The sequence below is a fragment of the Rhincodon typus genome, chromosome 5, assembly GCF_021869965.1.
Source record: "Rhincodon typus isolate 14 chromosome 5, sRhiTyp1.1, whole genome shotgun sequence".
In the NCBI taxonomy this organism is placed as follows: Eukaryota; Metazoa; Chordata; class Chondrichthyes; order Orectolobiformes; family Rhincodontidae; genus Rhincodon; species Rhincodon typus.
In genome coordinates, this window is record NC_063336.1 from 20,623,006 (window position 1) to 20,646,092 (window position 23,087).

At 39.7% G+C, this 23,087-nt stretch overlaps 1 protein-coding gene across 1 annotated transcript in view; it reads right to left on the reverse strand.

The window, feature by feature from the left end:
- cdc40 (cell division cycle 40 homolog (S. cerevisiae)) overlaps window positions 1-23,087 on the reverse strand; it is a 134,828-nt gene that overhangs the window by 17,176 nt on the left and 94,565 nt on the right. The window contains exon 12 of the mRNA XM_048596686.1: window positions 20,634-20,767. Coding sequence (XP_048452643.1) covers window positions 20,634-20,767 — 134 coding nt within the window. The remainder of the gene's footprint in view (window positions 1-20,633; window positions 20,768-23,087) is intronic.

A 23,087-nucleotide genomic window follows, 5' to 3' on the forward strand; every position in this document is an offset into this window, starting at 1 on the left:
CTCGACCCGAAACGTCAGCTTTCCTGCTCCTCTGATGCTGCCTGGCCTGCTGTGTTCCTCCAGCTCCACACATTGTTATCCCCAATCTATTATGACTGGAGTAGAGGCTCCCTTTTCATAATTACCCCGGAACACCCAGAAAAGCTTGCCTTTTTCCTTGTAATCTGTTAAGAGTGGTTAAAAGAAAGAAAATCCCTGACCAACTTTATAAATAACAAGGAACAATTTATTTATTTAATTCTAACAATGAACAAATTAACAGAATTACTAACAAACCAAACAATTCCACCCCTAGACTACTAACTACTCCCTAATTGGCCTAAATTCTTCTGGAATGCAGTTCAAATAAACACGAGTCCCACTTGTATAAACCGTAATAATGAGACAACAATAAGTTAAAACTTAGTCTCTCCAAGGTCGGATAGACTGTCTTTCTGGAACACTCTGCCTTTTCCATTATGCCACAAATACCTTTCTTCCACTGATTCTGCTGTCAGGGATGTTTTCGCTGTAATTTCTTCTGTGAGGACTCGAAGCTAAAAATACTTTGGTACCTTTAATTAATTAGATGGTGCTTTCTTGGAGAGCAAAAAAAAAAGATGTTCTCCCTTGGCAATTGGGAGCTGGTTCTCCCCTTGATCTTCAAAAAACCTTTTTTTATATATTCCCTATTACACATCAAATTCTTATAATAAGATTGTTTTCAGGTTGTCAACACCATCAGTTTTTAAGTTCAATTGGCTTTGAATCGCTGAGTGTTTGGTTTTAATTAATTGGCCAAATTCAAACTTGTTGTCTTGGAAAAAATGCTGCTTGGCTGTTTGATAGAAAATGTTTCAATTTGGGCACTCTCTCTGCACAGTACTTGTAAACTTCCAAGCACAGGCAAAGCACAATAACTTAACAGGGATCAGGCACTTTGTTTCCCTCTCCACTATCTTCTTTTTAAACTAACCATTCTAACTTCCTGCCTTTCAATTCATGAATACTCTATCCAACTTTGTAACACTTTGCATTGTAACATTTGATGTGGCACCTTGTCAAGTGCCTTCTGGAAATCTAACACCATATTGACAAGTTCCTCTGCATCCACATTGCTTATTTTCTCAAAAAACTCCAGAGTTAATCTGACTCTGTCAGATGGCACCGAGGTCTTCTAAGTCGTAGTTGTGTCCTCCTTAATAAACGATCCCAGCAGATTTCCAAATTTACCCTCAAGTCCCCAATCCTGTGCTCAAATAGATTCTTTATTAAAAAGAGAGTTAACAAGACAATTTTAATTGTTTTAAGAAGCAGTCTAATCCATACATCTTTTTCACTTTTTCAGTAGTGATGTTTCAGTCTAGGTTCTTGGTTGACTGATGCCAATTTTGAACAAAGATCTTCCCATTTGGTGAGCAGTTCAAGTTAATAAGTTGCTTATTCATGCATTACTTATTCGCGACATGCAGCATTTCATCTTAAAGAATAAATAAATTCTGGGGAAACTCAGGTCTTGCAGCATCTTCAGAACTCTTCTGAACAGTCACATCAGACCTTAAACGCTAACTCTGTTTCTCCCTCCACAGATGCTGCCAGACCTGCTAAATTAATCCAACACTTTCTATTTTTATTTCAGATTTCGAGCATCTGCAATACTTTGCTTATATTTTCATTTTAAATATTTGAATTATTTTCCAACTCAGCCAGTAAAAAGAAATTCAAATCTCAATGCTCAAACGTACAGTATTGTAAATCTGGCCTGGTCACAGATTTATTGGAATCTGTTACAACTTACTAAAATTCACAAAGCACTACCCCCATTATTACATTAACAACAATCCCTTGAAAATCATAACATACAAACTGGATGTGAATCAGCTATCTTAAAATTAATACAGCTTCCTGATGAATTAATAAGATTTCAAAACAAAATATGTTTCTTGCACGTCAGAGGACTTTTATGGACCTTAATGCAATGACATTTCTACAATATTTTATTACAATGTTGTCTAGAGGTAATGCTGCTAAACAGCATCAACAGGAATGAGGAATTTGGGTGTGGTATATATTAGAAGCAAAGTTTCATGTCCAGATTCTGTTCCTGTTGGGATGGAATGTTGAACATAGTGAAGCAAGAGTCGGCATAGGTTGCGCTCTCATTAGAGAGAGACAAAAGGTGGTGAGGTTTATCATGCCTCAGGCAACAGGCAGTGTTGACTGAGAAGGTAGTACCTTCATGGTGATCTCAGTTGGTATGAGAATGGAGCCTAGACTTCAGAGTCACTCTGCATTACAAACAAGCCATCCAGCCAACTGAGCTAACTGGCACCAGTAACTAGTAAAGGGTAGCAGAGAGAACCGGAGGGAGATTCTGGAGGAGCTGACCAATTAAGCAGCTGCCTCTGGGAACTCCAATAAATCAAGGCAGCAAGGGAGCTCTTGACTAGAACAGCAGGTCAGCAGAGGTAGGTGCGGCAGAAATATATGTGGACACTGGTCACAAATAGAGGCTACAAGAAATATAAATGGTTTGAGGACACTTGAAAGAAAGGGGAAAGAGATCAGGACTAATGGGCACCGCCACATTATGACTATTTACTTACAGTATCTGCACTAAGGAATTGAGCCTCAGGTAGCAACGGCTACCAATCTGCTGCTTGGAGTTTGCCATCATTTCGTAGATGCTTTCCTAGCTCAATGGGTGCCCTATCTTCAGGATGGAGAGTGCCATTAATCAAACCAGTGGATTAATTGTTTCTGCACTACATATAGTTGGATATCCAGTTCCAGTTTTCTGGAGTGTCCTGTGGAGGGGGAATACATCACAGAATTGATCAGATGGGACTTCTCTCACATTTTCAGCTACTGCCTCAAAACCCAAGGCCATAGATCATTGAAAATCCTGTCCTGGATTCCTTAAAGCAGGGAATGCTAGCAGAGTATGTCACTTGACCAGCAATGGCCTAGGAGAGACATATGACAAGTAATGGTCGGAAGTCATACTAATCTATATTTGTTGAGGGAACTTGGGTATGTGCTGACTCATGTGATTATTGCCCAAACTTGGTTTGTTGCTCAAATTTAACCTAGGGGTCCTTTTTTTAAAATATTCAGGTCAGTGAAGTGTGACAGACAGCATCTGGAATTGCATAATGGGGGAATTGGATAACACTGATGAATTCTAAATGATTTTCCTTTAAAGTAAGTTAAGGCAGCAAAAACTTGCACGTTTCCAGCCTAATTGCAATGCTATGAAAATAATGTGATGCATTTTATAATGGAAATCATGTCCATAAATAGTACTGCCATCATTAAAAAGTTACCTGTCTGCCCTTTCACTGTAGAAAACGCTGCTACGCTGCAGTTGTTTAGCAATTATCCTGGCAGATGCATCAATCCACAGAAGTGAAGGAGAAGTGTGTGTCATTCTAATGCTATATAGGCTTTTCTTATCATAAGATAACAATATTCGTTTTTTAAAAAAAATTCTTTGATGGGATGTGGGCGTCAAAAGCTGCCCATTATTTTTATTTCCCAGCCCTAGTTGCCCTTGAAAAAGTGAGCTGCCTACTTGAATCGCTGTAGTCCATCTGCTTTGGTTGACCCACAATGCCATTAGGGCGGGAATTCCAGGATATCAACCCAGTGACAGTGAAGGAATGGTGATATATTTCAAAGTTAGAATGGTGAGTGGCTTGAAGGGGAATGTGCATGTGGTGGTGCTCCCATGTATCTGCTGCCCTTGTCCTTCTAGATGGAAGTGTCGTGGGTTAGGAAGGTGCTACCTGACGAACTCTGGTGAATTTTTGCAGTGAGTCTTGTAGATAGTACACACTGCTGCTACTGAGTGACGGACAGATTGGAGGTTTGTAGTTTTGGTGCCAATCAAGCGGGCTGCTTTGTCTTGGATGATGTTAAGCTTCTTGAGTGTTGTAGGAGCTGCACTCATCCAGGCAAGTGGGGAGCATTCCATCACACTCTTGATTTGTATCTTGTAATATGGTGGACAGGCTTTGGTGAGTTACTAGCTGCAGTTACCCTGGTTCCTATGTGCTTTTCCCTTCTTTATCAGTCTCTCATATAGAACCTTGTCAAAGATTTTAACTACGTTAACTGTACTATCCTCAACTACACACCTGGTTACCTCAAAAAATTCAATCAAATTTGTTAAACATGACCTCCCACTGACAAAACCATGCTGACTTTTAGCCTCTCCAGGTGGAGATTAATTTGCTCTTTCAGAAATTTCTCTACATTTCCCTACTGCCTGTGAGACACTCACTGGTCTGTAATTCTCTGGTTTAGCTCTACCACCCTTCTTGAAAAGTGGAAACACATTGGTTGTCTTCTGGCATCTCCCTTACAGCCAGAGATTAAAAACTTGGCTCAGAGCCCTGTAATTTTCTTTCACAGCAGCCTGGGGTACAACTCATCCAGATCTGGGGAAGTGTCCACATTTAAGCCCACTAAAACCTCTAATAACTCCTCATTCCCTTTGTCAATCTGCTTAAGAACCTCACAGTCTCTCTTCCTGAATTCAGTACCACAACCTCCTACTCCCCAGTGAAGACAGATGTGAAATACTTGTTTAATGCCCTGCCAATGTCCTCCGCTTCCATGAATAGATTGCTTGCAGATCCCTTGGTCCCTAATGGACCGTATTCTTTGCCTGGTTATCCTCTTCACCCTAATATGATCATAGAATAGCTTGGGATTCTCGCTAATTTTATCTACCAGTGCTTTTTCTTGTCCCCTCTTTGCTCTCTTAATTGCTTCTGCATTTTCTACACTCCACCAGAGTCTTTGTTCATTTGCATACTTTGTACCTGTTTGAAGCCTCTTTTCCCTCTTATCCTGTCCTGAATATTTGTGGCATCCAAGGTTCTCTGGGCATGTTGCAACTAAATTTCACCCATAAAAGACTTAAACTATGTGGTGTCATGATTGCCATCACTAAAATGCTCCCCCACTGCCACCTTGAACACCTGACCAGCTTTGTTTCACCGAATTAGGTCCGGCATTGCATTGTTCCTGGTTGCACTTTCTAAATGTTTACATAAAAAGCTCTCCTGAATATATTTCAAGAAATCTGCCCCCTCTAAACCCTTTATACTGACTTTCTCAATTAATATTGGGGTCTAGTTCTAGGTTCCTCAAGAGGAAACAGCCTTTCCATAGCCACCTTGTCAAAACCCCTCAGGATCTTGTACATACCAATTAAGCAATCTTTTAATTCTAAACTCCATTGGATATAAGCCAAGCATGTCCAACAGGTAGGTTTTAACGTGGGTCTTAACGTAGGGAAGACAAGCAACGTTTCCTCTAATTTGGACATCCGGAAGTAGAATTCAATGCAGCAAAATGCCAATCAGCATGCATGGAGTCTCCCAGCAAATGTGCAGCCACACAGCTTACAGTGAATATTGAAGACAGGCAGAGAAAGATTTAGACAGCAAATTCTAGAGCTTATGGCCTAGGTACTGAAGACTAGGCCACCAATATTCAAGAGATTAAAATGGGAGACGCTCACAAACTCAGAATGTAAACAGCACAGGCACCTTGGAGGGTCTGGTGCTGAAGAAGATTATGGACTCGGCTAGACGCTGAAGTTATTGGAAGGATTAGAAAACAATAATTCCAATTTTTAAAATCAGGATGTTGCTTAATTGGAAGCTAATGCAGGTCATCAAACACAGGGGTTAAAGACATTTGACGTGAATTAGAATACAGAGAGCAGAGGTTTGGATAATTTTAAGTTGACTGAGGATAGAATGTGGGAAGCTGGCCAGAAGTGTGTTGGCATGGAATAGAGGTAAGCAAGACATTAATAAAGGGTTCCAGCAGCAGATGCACTGATGCAGGGGCAGAATCGGATGATGTTACAAAGGTAGGAAGAGGTGGTGGAAAGCTTATCTCAAGGTCAAGTATGCCACTAAGTTTGCAACAGTCAGATTTGGCCTCAGGCAAGAGGAAAACAAGAATAGTTTGTGGTTAGGGGACAGAATTTGTGACAGAGATCAAAGGGAAAGAACTCTGATCTTCCCAATATTTATGTACAGAAAATACTTGCTCATTAAAGCAGCAACTACTAGTAGTTGCAGAATATCATAGTGGAGACGGCATGGAAATTTTTTTAAGATTGCAGGCAAAGATGCGGCCAATACATTCTTAAATATATGATGTCAATTAACATAAAATTACATCGTTAGATTGATATGAGGGCTCTTTTTCACAGCATTCTTTGGCATTGTACCCACATCTGTAATGCATAAAAAGCTAGAAATTTAATTGCACTGTGGAAAATGCATGTAACAGATGCTCGGCAGACTCCTATTAGGAGGGGAAAGGGTTACATGTAAGTAAGGCACAAGTATATTTCCTGGTCCAATTATTGGCTAACTTAAAAATAATAAGTGTCTACAACTCTACAAATAAAGATATCTGTGCTCATCCAGTTTTAGCCTTTTGTGCATTCTCAATTTTAATCATATCACAGAAGGGTACCATGGATTTATCCGCATAGACCCTAAGTTCTGGAATTCCTTCCCTAAACATCTGTCTCTTTAATTTTAGATGCTCGTTAAACTTAACTTTTAGCCAAATTTTGATTTATCTGTGCCAATATTTCCTTTTATGACTCAGTGATTTTTTTTTGTTTTGATAATGCTATTTTAAAGTGGCTGCGTTACTGCGTTAAAAGACGCTATATGAATCACAGATTGGTCATTTCATGGAATGGAATTTCGATATGAAGTCAAGGATGCTTAAAAATTAGAAGTTTAATGTCTGGTGTCTGCAAGAAAGCAGTTGAGATATCACATTTTATCTCAACAGGGAGTTCGCATTTAGGGTATCTAGCAAAGTAGATGAAAGAGCAAAGAATTGAAGGATATGTTCTAACAGTATGATATGAAGGAAGGTAGGAGGAGGCTTGTCAAGTACAAACGGCAACACAGATCTATTGGCTCCAGTTTTCTGTTTTAAGTGTCTTCAGGTACTAATTTCTTGGTCCCCAGATTATTTCAGCCTGCTGCATAAACAAAGTTGTTGAAAGACCACATCATATTGATATTTCAATAAAAATTACCGCTGGCGATATCATAATTTAGTTTCACAACACTCTGTGTGAAATAAGAAAATGGGATTATCTTTGTCCATGGAAATTGCTCACATTACATCCCCTTGAAAATCATGACAGCCAAATGATGTTTTGCCTGTGGCAACACTTAAACTTCAAGGTGACAGAAGAAAGCTGCTGGAAAAAGGAGGAACAGGTGTGGAGGGGAACCATTAGCTCTCAAAAAACACAGGGGCAGTTGGAAATTCACTCCAAAAGCCCAAATCACCCAAGTAAAATTAATCATGGCACAATCAAAGAAAGGCTGCCCTTTATATGTGAAATATAGACATGATCTTTGAGGAGCTGCTCCTTTCATTGGAGATTTTGTCTCTCATGCTCCTCCATTCACAGGTTCGTTCTCCCTCACACTTACTACTCCACAAGAGATAGAATTGATGATTTGAGGAACAGCAAGGGAAGGATTTGAAGGAACCTTTTCTTTAATTCATTCATAGTTGTGCGTGTTGCTGGCTTTGCCAGCATCCAGTGCCCATCCTTAATTGCTCTTGGAATTTCAGGATTCTGACTCCGCTATGGTGAAGCAATGGTATATATTTCCACGTCAGGATGGTGCATGGGTTGAAAGGGTATTTCCAGGTGGTGGTGTTCCCATCTACCTGCTGTTTTTGTCCTCACAGAAGGAGGGGGTTGTAGGTTTAGACCAGCTGTGGAAATAACCTTGGTGCATTGCTGTGAATAGCAGAGCTATTCTGGCTGGTCCTACAAAATGAAGGAGACTTAAGGCGGCAGGAACAGGCTCAGGGAAGGCTGTCATTCAGCCTCCTTGAGCAAAGTGAGTGCCCATGAGGGCTGGCCCACTTTCAGCCAGTCCTGGAGTTGGGGGGCATGGGAAGTTTTGGAGCTGCTGCCATCTGACTTAATTCCAGCTAATAATTCAATTTTTGCTGTAGAAATTGAGATGAGTGAAAGCATTAGGAACAAAGGAGTAGGGCCTTTGAGTCTGCTACATCAATAAGTTAGTTCAAAGCTGATCTTTTATCACACTGCCAGTTTGTTGCACTATCCTCATATCCCTTAGATTTCTACGTACTACTATCATCAATCTCAGTCTTGACCATACTGAACAAGTGAACTTCCACAGGGGCAGAGAATGTTTGTTTTGGATTATAATAGATAATCTGATGTTCCCGATCCTGCACTTTACCTTTAAATTTAAAAAAGAAACATGGGCTCTGATGCCTTTGACTTGTACATGATCATGTATTATTATAGTGCCAGTATAAAGGAAAACTGACCATTTTTGACATACTACATAACATTATGTGCTGTGCATGAGTTTCAGTTTGGATACGTGGGTAGGTCAGGTGATTTGGCCAAAGGTAAGGTTATATGTGACCGCATCATTTGATAAGAGCTAGTAGGCCTCTGAACCCAAAATACAACCCGTACGAAAATCTCACACGGAGCACTCAAAAAAAATGGACTCCTGGTTTAACATCATAGAAAGCTGCGAGAAGATGTACTTTGTTCTCTCAGCAAATATTTTAAAGTAGACACGACATGTTTATTGGGTGAGGGAGGAAGAAAGAAAGAAAGACAAAAAGGAAAATCAGAACTATGTGTATCTCAGGACATGGTTTATAATCCTACCATAATAGCTGGTGGTATCTAATTAATGAAAACTCGAGATAAAATTAGTTTCCGTAATGGTGATCATAAAATTATTGTCAATTGTTGTAAAAGTCCATTTGCTTCACTAGTGTTCTTTTGGAATGGAAATTTGTCACAGCAAAATGACTGACAGTTAACTGCTCATGCACGCTACACAGCTGAACAGCAACTAGGAATGGGTAACAAGTATCAGCCTCGTCAGTGATGCTATTCCTATAATTTAAAATATAAAAAAATTAAATGAAGGTTTTAAAAGAACTTTGAAAAGAATTTTAAAAATTTCAACTGTATGAATGATACAACATTTCATTGTAGAGTGTGAAATTATACTTTAAGGGGTTTGAAAATATGTCTTTTGCTTTCATATTTGCTTTAGAGAAATGATGAAGGTGAAAGAAAAACACTGGGTTTTTTTCCCAACCCCTGAAAGACAAAGATCAGAAAAATTCAATTCTTGATGTCAAGAAAAACAGAACAGTCAGACATGGTTTTAACAGCGAGACCAAGAATCTTGTTACTAAGTGGCCAATATGCATGTATTAACATTTTGTCATTAATTATTCTCACTTCATTTATACACATTTTAATTCTGTTACTTGGCAGAAACTAGAGGACAGCAATTCCAAACATGAAAGTCAGAGCAAGTACCTGGTGGCTCCAGCTCACCACTTTTTCCTCTCGGCCTCCGTTTTGGACAGCAGTCCCCAATAACTCTGGGCCTGCACATTGGCTAGCGAGGGTTTGCAGCTATCGTCCATGGATATTGCCATTAAACATGTCCTCACTACACCATGGCACATTTGTGTCGCACTTAAGAATACAGTTCTCCACGTCAATTCTGTGCTTTGTAGCGCACTGACACCTTTGAGTGTAATGCTGCTGCTAGACTATGCAGGCACAGGCACACACACACACCTCATGCATTGGAGCAAGGTGCATCTCAAGGCTCTTCACTTGTTTTCTTAGCATTTGCTCACTTCACGCCTACTTGGCTGCTCACAGCATCTATGCTTTGTTTTACCCTTTTGGGTTTTACTACCTCATTCAGAACTTAGAGGTTTCACAGGACTTCTTCCTTGCCTTGCCTTTCAGCACAGACACAAAGCCATGCATCTTGTTGCTGGTGTCAGCAGTGATCAGTCAGTAGATCTAGTTCTGTACAGCACCGTGCTACATCAATGTCACACAAATAGCTTGTGCCAGAAGCTTACACATCAAACAAATTGCATGTACTGCAACCAAATTGAGACATGGCAAAGTCTAAGGAGAGTAGTCCTCAGTCAAGAGGGATTGTTATCAGTCTGGGGTTTCCACCACAGTCAGTCAAGGTCAGCATCTGATCTCAATTCAGGGGCTCGGACATGGTCAGAGAGTGTAATGGGATGGCAAGGGTCGAGGGGTCTGTATCATCACAGTCCAGGGAATGTGCCACAGTCAGTCCTGCAGGTCCAATGCAACTAATTAGTGTTAAAATCAGTAGGGAGCAGCAAAAATGTCAGTCACGGATCTGGTAACTCATCAGTCAGGGCTGCCCTTCTAAATTGTACAGTCATAAAGCATGGAAACAGATCCTTCAGTCCAACTCATCCGTGCTGACCAGATTTGTTGGTCAGGGTGTGGGCTATGGTCAATCCTCAGAAGCTGATTACTAGTGGGTTATTAGGAGCCACTGCTGTGGAGGGCTGGAAATCCGAAACTAACAGAATGCTGGAAAAAATTAGAAGATATAAATAAGGGTCAAGAGTAGGCCACCTGGCCCTCTAAGCCTATTCCACCATTCAATACGCTCATGTCTTTACAGATGCAGTTAGACCTGCTGAATTTCTCCAGCATTCTTGGTGTTGTTCGAGGAAGTCAATTATGGGGATTGAAAGCACCATACTGGGATGCAGAGAGGACAATAATTGTGACAATGGCCAACTCAACATAAGGATTGAAGACAACAGTGCATTGGAACACATGGGATGGGGGTGGTGGTTAGTCAACAGTCACCACTCCCCTAGTTTCGATGATGGGGGTAGAGGAGTCAGTGCATCACAGTGATTGGCACAATTGAGCTATATGCTCAGGACTCAGGGAATATTGTTGGAAAATGAAGACTTGAAAGGTTTCTGAAGAAGGGTCCCGACCTGAAATATCAACTTTCCTGCTCCTCTGATGCTGCCTGGCCTGCTGTGTTTCTCCAGCTCCACACTGTGTTGTCACTCAAATGAAAGAGTTGGGTGGAAACATGTGGAAGATCAGAACTGATGGGGTCAAAAGGGAGTGGAAAGAAGGGACATGAGGTTTGCTGGATCACCTAGATTAACAGGTTGGGCCTGTTATTATCATCGAGATTGTAAATGCTCAATTTAAATGAAAGATGACTGCCGCCACACCTAGAGTGGGCGGAGTATGTAGTTTATTCTGTCTGAAAACTTGGGCTCTATGTGTGAGTAACTTTAATTACCATAATCAGGCATGTGCACAGTACAGGTTGAAGACATCTGCAATCATAGAATTCTGCATGTGACATGCATACAGTGTCCAACAATGTGGAATACAAATCCTGGCCATAAGCAATTGTGATCATGTCACTGACCATTGTAAATTAATCACTATTATCTGTGTGTACTACAAGTAATCACGTGACGGTAAACTATCACCTGCGGACCACAATTCACAAAGACAACCCAAGGTCTAGCTGTCTGTACAAAGGTATTCAGCGGATTTCCTTTCACCTTGAATCAGGAGTTCAAATGCTCTTTTATGTAATGTTGACTCTCTTGGGTGGGATGGGGTGGGGGATGGTGGCTAGGTTTCAATAATCTTGCTGCACTTCCAATCTCCTATTGTATGTGCGTGTCAGACCTTGCACTGCATACATCAGAACAAGGTCCACTTTGTCAAAGTTCCACTTAAACATTCCATACTGCTCCTTGTCAGAGTCTTCCATGTCCCAGTGTAATGAATACTACGTCAAGCAGTCATTTGTGTGTGTTGCGAATGCCAACTGCTCATACTGAAAAAGACCTGTGCCTATTTCTGATGCTTCCCACACAGGTTCATTAGTACATGACCAACAGATCCAGATGCAGCAGGGATTATTCTCACAATGGCTGTGTGCAACATTGGCACAGATAAGCTGAGAAATACCTAGCAAACCCAGGACCAGAGGAAACTACCAGCTATTGCTTAAAAGCCTCTGCATATAGAGGTTACAGCTATAGGTTCTCTCAGGATGCAGAAGTACAGAAGTTTATCGTCCTCAATGTCACTTCCTCCAGGTAAACAAGGCACATTGTTGCTGCAGTTTGAGGCTGTCCAAGGAAACTGTCACATAACTGTGTCATCTGCGGCAGCAGGACTTGCAACCTGAAAGAGTGCTGGCCATCCTATCCCAATGGCAGTCAAGGTCACAGCTTTGCTAAATTTTATGTAACTAGTTGATTTCAATTATCTACCGAGAATCTCTGTGGGATTTATCAATCCTCAAACCATTAATGTATCAAGGCTGTTACTGTTGTAATTTTTACCAAATGCAGGTGCAAGCTATACAAATGTGTGACTTCCAATGAAGTGTCACCCAAGTGATGTGCCCTCAGAAGCTGTCCGGTTTTATTTCCTTTCCTTTGTCTCTTTTCCTTCCCACTACTGTGAAGAGCTATTCATGGTTGGCACACTGACTTGTGGCACAGCTGGATTTTATGGCATCAAAAATCTTGGAAGGTCCCAGGAGTGGTGAGGAAGTGGACCACTGGTGATTGCAAAATGGTGCAAGGGTAGTGCCACAGAGGCATGGTGTACACAAAATGAGATAATCACCACAGAATTACAAGAAAACTTGCTAGAACTCAAGGAGAAATCCTCTATAAAACTTCCTGAAATAGACACCCTATTTTAATAAAGTTCAGCCCATGGCTCCTTGAAAACTTGTGCATAGCAATGTGACTACATGTAGGAAATAAAAGCAAAGAATTCAAAAACAGGAAAATTCTTTTGAGAAATCAAATGGTTAACAGTAAAAGTTAAGGAGATATATTGACATTTAATAATTTAAAGATCCAATTTGATGTTTATAATCCTGTGTTCAAAGATTGGTTTTATTTATTCATTCACAGGATATTGTGTAATCCCATCATTTATTGCCTACCTCTATCTAATTGGCCTTGAGAAAATGGTAATGAGCCACTTTTTTGATTACAACTCAGTGGTTTGCTGGTTATTTGAAGGGATAGTTAGTCAGTCACATTGCTGTAGATCTGGAGTCACATGTAAGTCACTTACCAATCACAATTGACTCCAAAGGGCAAGATGACAGGTGAGCTTGCTAAAAAAAAAGTATTATTTCATGGAATGTGGACATTGTTGCTAACTGTTAGAAAACTCACTGATTTTTCATTTTTAAAAATATGAGCTGTGAACTGTGAGCTGCAGTTTGCGTTTAAAAAAAAGACCATGCAAGCTGTTATCTGTTTGAGAGGCCAGGCCTGAAATCTAATTGCAGATTATTTCTTGTCAAAAAGTATTCTATAGATGCTTCAGCTCCGAGAGGGCTTATGCAGATGCTGAATGTTAACTGGGACCTCGTCGGGAGGCCAGTCTGGCAGTGAGAGGCCAGAGGTTGATATGGTTTTTGGACTTTATTAGGGTGAAGGATTGTGCCTGTGAAAGCTACAGGATAGAGGCTGCTTGCTCCCTGGCCGTCCTATTATTATTAACTTATTGAAAGTTCAGATAACAGAATCTCAGCTAAAAGAATTAAAATTAATATTCCTCAAAGCCTACTGGATGCAACCTGCATGTATTGGTGTTACCAGAAAACAAGCAATATAGAAGTCCCTATGTTGATGTTACGGATTGTGGAGACTGCTTAACTGACCAGTTACATTTCATTTAATTTTTCCTTTTGATTTTTCCCTTAACTATGTCTGTTAATCCATCTGACTTTGTGCTACAGTGGGAACTATTGGGTTTCAATCTTGGGCATTAATTAGATTACCTTGTTGTTTAATTTTCCTCTGCTAAAGTTATTAATAACAAATTGTTAAATTTTTTGTTCATGCTATAAACTGGTGTGTGGTTTTGGTATTCACAAAGTCTAATATTCGTTATTCAAAAGTCTTGTTAGGAACCACTAGGGTAAACTTTGAAGGTCATTATTTTAATATTACTGTGTTGTTTCTTTTCTCTTTACTCATTCACAGGTTGAGGGCATTGTTGGCCAGGCACCATTTATTGCCCATCCCTAACTGCCCAGTGTGCAGTTGAGAGTCAACCACATTGTTGTGGGCCTGGAGTCAGACCAGGTAAGGATAGCAGTTTCCTTCCCTAATGGACATTAGTGAACCAGATGGGTTTTTCTGACAATCAACCATGGTTTCATGGTCATCATTAGACTCTAACTGCATTTTTAAAAAATTCAAATTCCACCATCTGCCATGGTGTGATTCAAACCTGAGCCCCCAGAACATTATTGCAGAGATAGTAGGGACTGCCGATGCTGGAGAATCTGAGACAACAAGGTGTAGAACTGGATGAACACAGCAGGCCATTGCCTCTCCTCAACACAGGTACAGGAAGGCTGATTTCATTTGGCTGTTTGGCTGTCTGTCTCTGTGTCGTATCACAAGGCCAACACTTGTTCCCCAACCCTAATTGCCTGGAGTGGCTTGCTAGGCAATTTAGAGAACAGTTAAGGGTCACAGGTCAAACCAGATAGTGATGGCAGGGTTCTTTCCCTAAAGGACATTAATGAATCAGATGTACTTTTACCACATTAATAATAATTTTGTGGTCCTCATTACTGAAACTAGCTTTTTAACTTTGGATTTATTTAATATAGATTTAAGCCCCAGCTTCCATGCTGTGATTTCTATTCCTAGCTCTGGATCTTTAGACCATGCCTCTGGATTACTTGTCCAGTAACATGACCACTATTTTGCTGTACTCCACTGGATTAAAAAGTTGCACTTTCCTAAGCACGGACTCCAAATTAGGAAGAGACAACACAGTGTGGAGCTGGAGGAACACAGTAGATCAGGCAGCATCAGAGGAGCAGGAAAGTTGATGTTTTGAGTCAAGACCCTTCTTCAGAAATTTCTGAAGAAGGGTCCTGACTCGAAACGTCAACTTGCCTGCTTCTCTGATGCTGCCTGATCTGCTGTGTTCCTCCAGCTCCACACTGTGTTGTCTCTGACTCCAGCATCTGCAGTTCTTGCTATCTCCAAATTAGGATGCTGCTTTCAGCTACATTTCTACTCAGGTCCTGCTTACTTTCTGCAGTTTACATTATTCTAGCCTAGATAGAAAACATTCTTTTCTTTCAAACTGTCACATGCTAAAATATTTCAAGTTCCATAACATCAAATTAAAAGTTAGGTATTAAATTCACTCAATCTGATTTAAAAAAAAGACAGCTTTGTAAAAGCATTGCATTCTTAATAGAATAACTGTTCAGTGAAGGTTTTCAGTTTACAATTACATAAAAACATAGCAGCTTCCCGTTATATTAATCATTTATAAACTTAATCCAACCAACTGGCATGTGGCCATGTAGAAGTTCCTTTTCCATTAAAGGGAAACTAGAGAAAGGAACAAATGAATAAGACTGTACTTGTATGCCATGCTTTCAGGACATTCCTAGCCACATCAAAAGCCCATAAAATAGTTTTCAAGTGAATTCATCACTACAAAAGCCTGGTTCGGCCACATCTGGAGTATTGTGTCCAGTTCTGTTCACCTCATTACAGGAAAGATGTGGAAGCGTTGGAAAAGGTGCAGAGGAGATTTACTAGGATGTTGCCTGGAATGGAGGGAAGGTCTTACGAGGGAAGGTTGAGAGAACTAGGGCTTTTCTGTTTAGAACGACGAAGGATGAGAGGTGACTTGATAGAGGTGTACAAAATGATCAGAGTTATAGATAGAGTAGACCACCAGAGACTTTTTCCTAGGGTGGAGGTAATTATTACGAGGGGGCATAGTTTTAAAGTGAGTGGAGACAGATATAGGGGAGACATCAGAGGTAGGTTCTTTACTCGGAGTGGTCGGGGCGTGGAATGCATTGCTGGAGAGGGTAGTGGAGTCGGCTTCATTAGGGGCATTTAAGCGGCTATTAGATAGGCATTTGGATGATAGTATTAGGTAGGGGTGGAGGTTAGATAGACATTAGGATCGGGTAAAAGTTTGGCACAACATCGTGGGCCGAAGGGCCTGTCCTGTGCTCTATGTTCTATGTTCTAAATACAGCAATCAACTTACATGTGACATGTCCATTAAAGAGCATCTGAAATCTACGATAGCAATGTTAGCTGAGGAATGTTGACAAAGATATTATTGAACCACCCGTTCTTTTGAATATCACCATGCAATCAACCAGACACCTGTGACAATTCAGCATTCCCTCATGACTGTTTAGACAATGTACTTAAATCCTGATTTACAGATGAAGCACTATCAAGTGAGCCAAACAGGCTGTTGGAAAAATAAGGCATGCAGGGAAAAACAACCTCCAAGTTACTGCTGTAAAAGTTGCTACAGCTAGTTCAAACAGGCATCAATAGAGAGAGATGTTAACTGCACAACATAATACTTTACATAGAACCGCAAAATATTTAAGAAAGGAATTATCAGAACTCTTTTCTCAAACCAACATCAATGCATTCCATAATTTTTAGTTTGAAAATCATACTCTTTGATTCTGTTTGTATAAAAGGAATGATAATCTCATTTTAATTTCAAGATTATACATATTGTGCACTGATTGTAAAGCTAGAGCAGAGGCAGACATTACAGCATTTACTTCATGAAAATCTGACCGTTGATATTAAAGAAGTTTGAGGAAAACATGATGCTCAGGAAGCTTATTTAACAAACAAAAGGTCCCTTTCCAAAAAGCACATTTGCTATACAGAATAGAATAATAGACATAATTTGAAATTAAAATTATATATTTTTCTTGTTTTTTAATTCATTCCAAGCAAATGAGTCTATTTTATGGAATGGAATAAGTGAGTTTAAAATCAAAGCAGAGTTAATTTACTAGTTAAGTGATCATATCCGCTAACTAGTCAGTCCTGCCAAATCAACTAATTCCTTTCAAGATATCAAGAGCTTTTGCCTTTATCTTGTACTGAACAACAGATACTAGAGGAGAGATTTAGAAGTAGTCTGTGTCATGGAATTATAAAGCATTAGAACAAATTCAAATAATCAAGGGAAAAGCAGATAATGGATTGAATAATTTTATTTATACTGAGATATACATTCATTGTTTTCTGATTTACTCCAAATTCCAATTTTTAAATTTTTCATCCAGCACTACAGCTTAGTTTTAGGGGCCACTGACTAGATAAAGTATTTCACTATTGCTGAATGGCAATGGAAAAATGAATGAAGGGTGGGTACACATGTGTGATGAAAAGTTATTACTACGGAAATGCATGAGGAATGACTAGATAAGAAATGGTAACTCCTTGAAAACAAATTTGCACCTACTCCCCCAGATCCCCAAAGGTTCGTTCTATATAGTACATGTCCTCCGTTTAGTCTATATTTTCTGCTGTGTATTGACAGATTTTAAGCTGGACAAAATAATGCAAATGGAATTTGAGAAAAAGGAAAGACTGAAACTGAAAAAGAAATTATTTCAATCATGGTTATTCTTGACAGTTTGAGCTGGAATCATTGGAGTACATGCTTGGAAAGCATCTAGATCATACTGAGGGAATAAGGTAAGGAAGCAAACACAATTGTTTCCTTTCAAAAGTATTGACTTCTTTCTGATGTACAGTTCTATGGTCCTGACAGCCCTCCAGTACTTTGCTTAAGAGGCCAACTTTCAACTGTGAGCCTAAATAGTCTGCTACTTGCAGGGTTCTGAAGAAGGGTCACTGGAACTGAAACATTAACTCTGATTCCTCTCCACAGATACTGCCAGACCTGCTGAGATTTTCAAGCAATTTCAGTTTTTGTCACCAATCTTATTCTTGTTTTATAGTCACATATGTATTCAATGAGCACTATTTAGTTATGATCATCTGGCTGAGTTAATCTTTGTTCAATCATAGTACCCATATCACTGGCTTCTGCTCAGAATAAGTCTGTACAGTATTAATTTTTATCAGTCACCCTTTTATTCAATAGCTAAGCCATCAGCAGGGTTAGAGAAATTCCAATTAAGCACAATTGTTTTGTGGCTATTAGCTGAAAAAAGACTAGTCAAAGTGGATGGAAACAAGGTAATACCACGTATAAGATTTTAATTGATTGTGTGTATTTTGCTGGTTGGCTAAAGACACACTTTGATTTTGCAACTGAAGTTCTAGGTCTCTGCAAACTATCTTTAGCAACACTGGCACTGGCAACAGGAACTCAGCTGTTCATCAACATCTTGTGGTTTTTTAAAAGTTCTTTTATAGAACGTGAATGTCTCAAGCATTTATTGTCCATTACTATTGCCCTTGAGAGGGTGTTGGTGAACGGCTTTTTTGAACCATTGCAGTCCATATGATGTATACACTGCTATTAGAGAGTTCCACGACGTTGACCCAATAACAGTGAATAGCCAGCATTATATTTTAAAGACAGCATGGTATGTGGCTTCAAGGGGAACTTGCAGGTGGTGGTGGTTATGGGTGTGGAAGGAAGGTGTCATTGAAAGACCCTTGGTGAATGGCTGCAATGCATCTTGTAAATGATACACACCGCTGCCACTGTGTGTTGTTTGTGAAGGTAGTGAATATCGAAGGTGTTAGATGGGGTGCTAATCAAATGGGCTGCTTCATCCTTTCTGGTATCAAGATCGAGTGTTTTTGGAACTGAATTCAGTCAGGAGATTGATAATGAATAGTATTCCATCATACTTGAGTTGTGCTTTGATAATGGTGGACATCCATAGGCGAGACAGGAGGTAAGTTACTAAATGTAGAATTCCTAACCTCTGACCATCTCTTGTTGCCACAAAATTTACATGACCAATGCAGTTCAGTTTCTGGTAAATGGTAATCCTCATTATGTTGATCGCGCAGAATTCAGTGGTGGGAATGCCATCGAATGTCAAGGAAAGATGGTTATATTCTCTCTTGATAGAGCTGGTCATTGACTGCATTTGTGTGGCTTGAATTTAACTTACTACTTATTAGCTCATGTTGGATGCTGTCCAGGTCTTGTGCATGTGAATACAGGCCATTTCAGTATCTGACAACTGACGATTGGTGCTGAACAATCACAGCGTAAATCCCTACTACTAATGTTATGATGGAGGACAGCTTGCTTGCCTTCATCGGTCGAATATAAAAGCTGGCAAGTTATGTTACAACTGTATAAAACTTTCATCAGGCCACATTTGGAATATTGCATGCAGTTCTGGTTGCCATATTACCAGAAGGATGTGGATGTTTTGGAGAGGGTACGGAGAAGTTTTACCAGGATGTTGCCTGATCTGGAGGGTTTTTAGGTATGAGGAGAGGTTGGATAAACTCAATTGTTTTCACTGGAAAGAAGGAGGCTGAGGGGCTAACCTGATAGAGGTCTACAAAATTATGAGAGGCAGTGACAGGGTAGAAAGATCAACAAGACGGCACAGGTTAAGGTCAGAGGGGGAATGTTTGGGGGGGGTGGGGGAAGTACGGGGAAAATTTTTTACTCAGAGGGTGATGGGTGCCTGGAATGCACTGCGGATGGAGATGGTGAAAGTGGGCATATTAGCAAAGTTTAAGGCATATCTTGATAGAAACATGAACAGGAGGTAAACTCAGGGATAGAAACTACATATGGACAACAGGTAGCCGGTCTAAATAAGGACTAGGAATCAGAGAGGGCTTGGTGGGCCAAAGGGCCTGTTCCTGTGCTATATTGTATTGTATTGGTGCAGCAGCTGTTGGGCCTTTGATATTACCCTGAGGAATTATGGGGGCTTGTGGTGCAGTGTTAGTGTCCCCACCTCTGAGCCAGAAGACCTGGTTTTAAGTCCTCCCAGTTCCACAGGTGTGTACTGAAATCTCTGAACACATTGATTAGAAAATATCTACCAATGATGACTTGGTACTGAGATAACTGCCTCCAACAATCACAACCATTTTAATTTGTGCTTTAGCCAGTGGAAAGCTTTCCTTGCGATTCCCAATGACTCTAGTTTTAGGAATCAAAGTGGAAAACTCTTCTGGATACTGTGAGAAGCTGTAATGACCTGCATTCAAATAACCCAGATGAGAAAGGACTACTTGACCGCATCGGAAGAACAGAGGCAGGAAACTATTAAAAAAAACATCAGAAGAAACACACCACTGCTTTTAGAATTCAACTAAATTACATTAATTCTTTACTGTAAATGCTTCAAACTACTTGCAATTGCTGCTTTACTCAACAGTAGTGAGTGATGGAAGTTTGATTTTAACTCTGCTTATTCAAGAAGTTTAAGTTACAGTATGTTATTGGCACATAAAATCTGATCTAATTCTCAAGCTGTTAGGAAATCAGGAGTTTTAGCTCATTAATAATCCAAGCAGTGAACAACATACTTGTGTTCTTTACTACTGGACACCATAATTGGTTCACAAATCTGATCAGCAATGATGAGTATTTCAAATTGTGAAATATTTACAACTATTGAGGCAGTGTAAACTCTAAATAACAGACACAGCAGAATACTTACCATTGCATAACGCAAGTAAATTTCTAAAGAAACCATGAATAAAGATTCTGAATAAACTAGTGAATTTGCAACTTTGGGAAAACATCTGCATTATTCACATGAACCACAGTATAAATAAAATAAATATTTTTTTTAGGAAAGTTCCACCATGGGAACAGATAGGCACTTTATTGGTGTGTAATTCTTATTTAGCTATTTTTCCCTCCTATCTCACACATATATAAAAAAAAGAACATGAACCTTCATCTCCACAGCAAAGAAACATACCATTCCCAGACTCTGAGGCTCTTGTCATCAGAAGTGCTCACAAATCGCCTGTTTTCATCCACAAATGTGATGGTATTCACAGCTCCTAGGTGTCTATCATACTCCTGAACAATCTCTCCAGATCGAATATCCCACTGTAGAAAGAAAACATTTTCTTCATGTTGGCCATTTTAAGTCAAGAGAAAGCAAGACAATTTTTTCACAATAAATATTATAATTTTCAGGAGAACTGTAATCAGTTCATAAAAAAAAAAACACCGACTTTCCCCACTCTGGTGAAACTTCCTAGCCTTCTGAATCCAAATTGCTCTCCTTTGCTGTGGTTTTGTGCTGCAGAATTCTCACCTGACACAACTGTAAGCCTATAAATTGAGCTGTTTATGGGCAATAGCAGAGTTAAAAACATTAAAGGAGAATACAGAAACCCAGGCTTCCAGGTTTCCTGTCCTTAGAATAGCAGTCCTGGAGCCTGCTGTGGAACACATCTTCAAGCTGAAATTCAGGCCTAAGTCTTGTTTGCAATTACTGTAATAAAGGCAGTTAAATGCTGAGCATCATTCTACAAATCTCCTGCAGCAATGTTAGCCTCTAACTTGTCTTACAATTGTGCATTCAGACAATTTCCTGACAAGGGGCAAAACAGATCTATTGTGGCAACTAATTAATCATAATTATATTCCTGTACTTTGATTATTCATAAGCTATTACAAAAAGACCCCACCTCACTGAGCAGAGTTTAGGCTTTAAGATTCATTGAAGATTCTATCGCACTGCTGCCAATGAACAACACTCAATTTAAATTCTCTTGATCTTATGTAACAATTTTTCCGAAGGAGTGGACTAATTCCAACAAGTCTCTGGCACAGTTTTTAAATTATCCCGTGGCTCTACAAACATCTGTACCTACTTACAGTTAGCTAAAAATCAGTACAGAATAATTAATTAGTTGAGAACTCCATTCTTAAACACTGGGTATGTGTTCTTCCCTCACTGCTTAAGGTCACTGTCTAATGGAAATCGAATACTCTAATTACATTTTGTCTAGTCCAGTCACACTGAGCAACAGAAATTCATTAAATCATTCCAGAAAGCAAAAATACACACATGAACTGAACTCCATTAAACTCAACACAACTTTGAGATATTTACGTGACTCCCATTCAGCCCTATGCATAACTGGTTTGTTGTTTGCCGAAGTATATGAATTTCTGGCTTAATTTTCAAAAACAAAACATTTTTCTTACACATAAGTCCTCAGAGTTGCCAATTTCATCTCCATGTCATCAAAACTAAAACACGTTCCTTCATAATCAGAGTGAGTTAATATGAGCTTTTAAACACCCAGTAAAACATCAGGCAAAATAAAAGCAAACTATATGGTGAAAACTGCAGAACTGCCACGTGGAGGCAATGATCAAAGCCCTGCGCTGTTATCTATTTTCAATCACTAAGCCAAAAACGGACTGGATTGTAAAATGAAAAACTGAAGAACATGTTTTCAAAAGACAGATGGGAAAATGACTGAAGTATCTACAAGTACCTTTTATGCAAACCTGACAGTGTGAAGTATGATCTCCCCAGCAGAATGGAGCCCACCCATCCACAGCCTGTGCACTCAATAGCAATATCTTAATCAGCTAAATAATAGCAGAAATTAAGCATAAATTTCTGGAAGACTGCATTGCTGCAACACAGCTGTTACAGCCTACAATAAACAATGAATGTTACATATGCACTTGTATACCACATACAGAAATATTGGGGGTGAGAAACTGGACTCGATGCTGGCTATCTTTTGGGTACTATGAGTGATGCCAAAATTGAATCACTGATACTTGGAACTTCTGATTTTTCTGCTTTCAAATTTGTCTCCAATTGCAGAAGTCTAGAGGGACTGATGTAGGAGGTGCTGAAGAACTTTATCCTTGCTGTGAAAAATCACCCTGTCAAACTCTGTTGAAAGAGCAGGGGAAAAACAAAACTCAAAGTTGCTGAAAGGAAGAATACTAAAGCTGACAAGAAAAGAAAGGCCCTATGTTCAATCAAACAACCAGTGATCTAAATACTTATCATCACTGTGCAAATAACATTGAGGCAGACAGTCAAAAGAATATGGCTGTTTGATACACTCTGCCAGTTACTGGGTCTAATACCTTGCATCATACTGGCACTGAAAATTGTCATTTTATTCATTCATGGGATGGGGACATTGCTGACTGCCAGGATGTGCTGACAATTCCTAATTGGCCTTCAGAATGTGAAGGCCTAACAGGTATCTTATACAAGTTCAACATCATCTCCTTGCTGTGGGAGTATACTATCACACCTCTGACTTGAACCTTGTAGATGGTGGATCTTGGTGTGCAGTGACATTTTCAAAGTTTGCAGATGATACAAGCTTGGAAGAATTGTAAACAGGAAGGTGGACAACGCGAAACTCCAAAAAGGAAATCG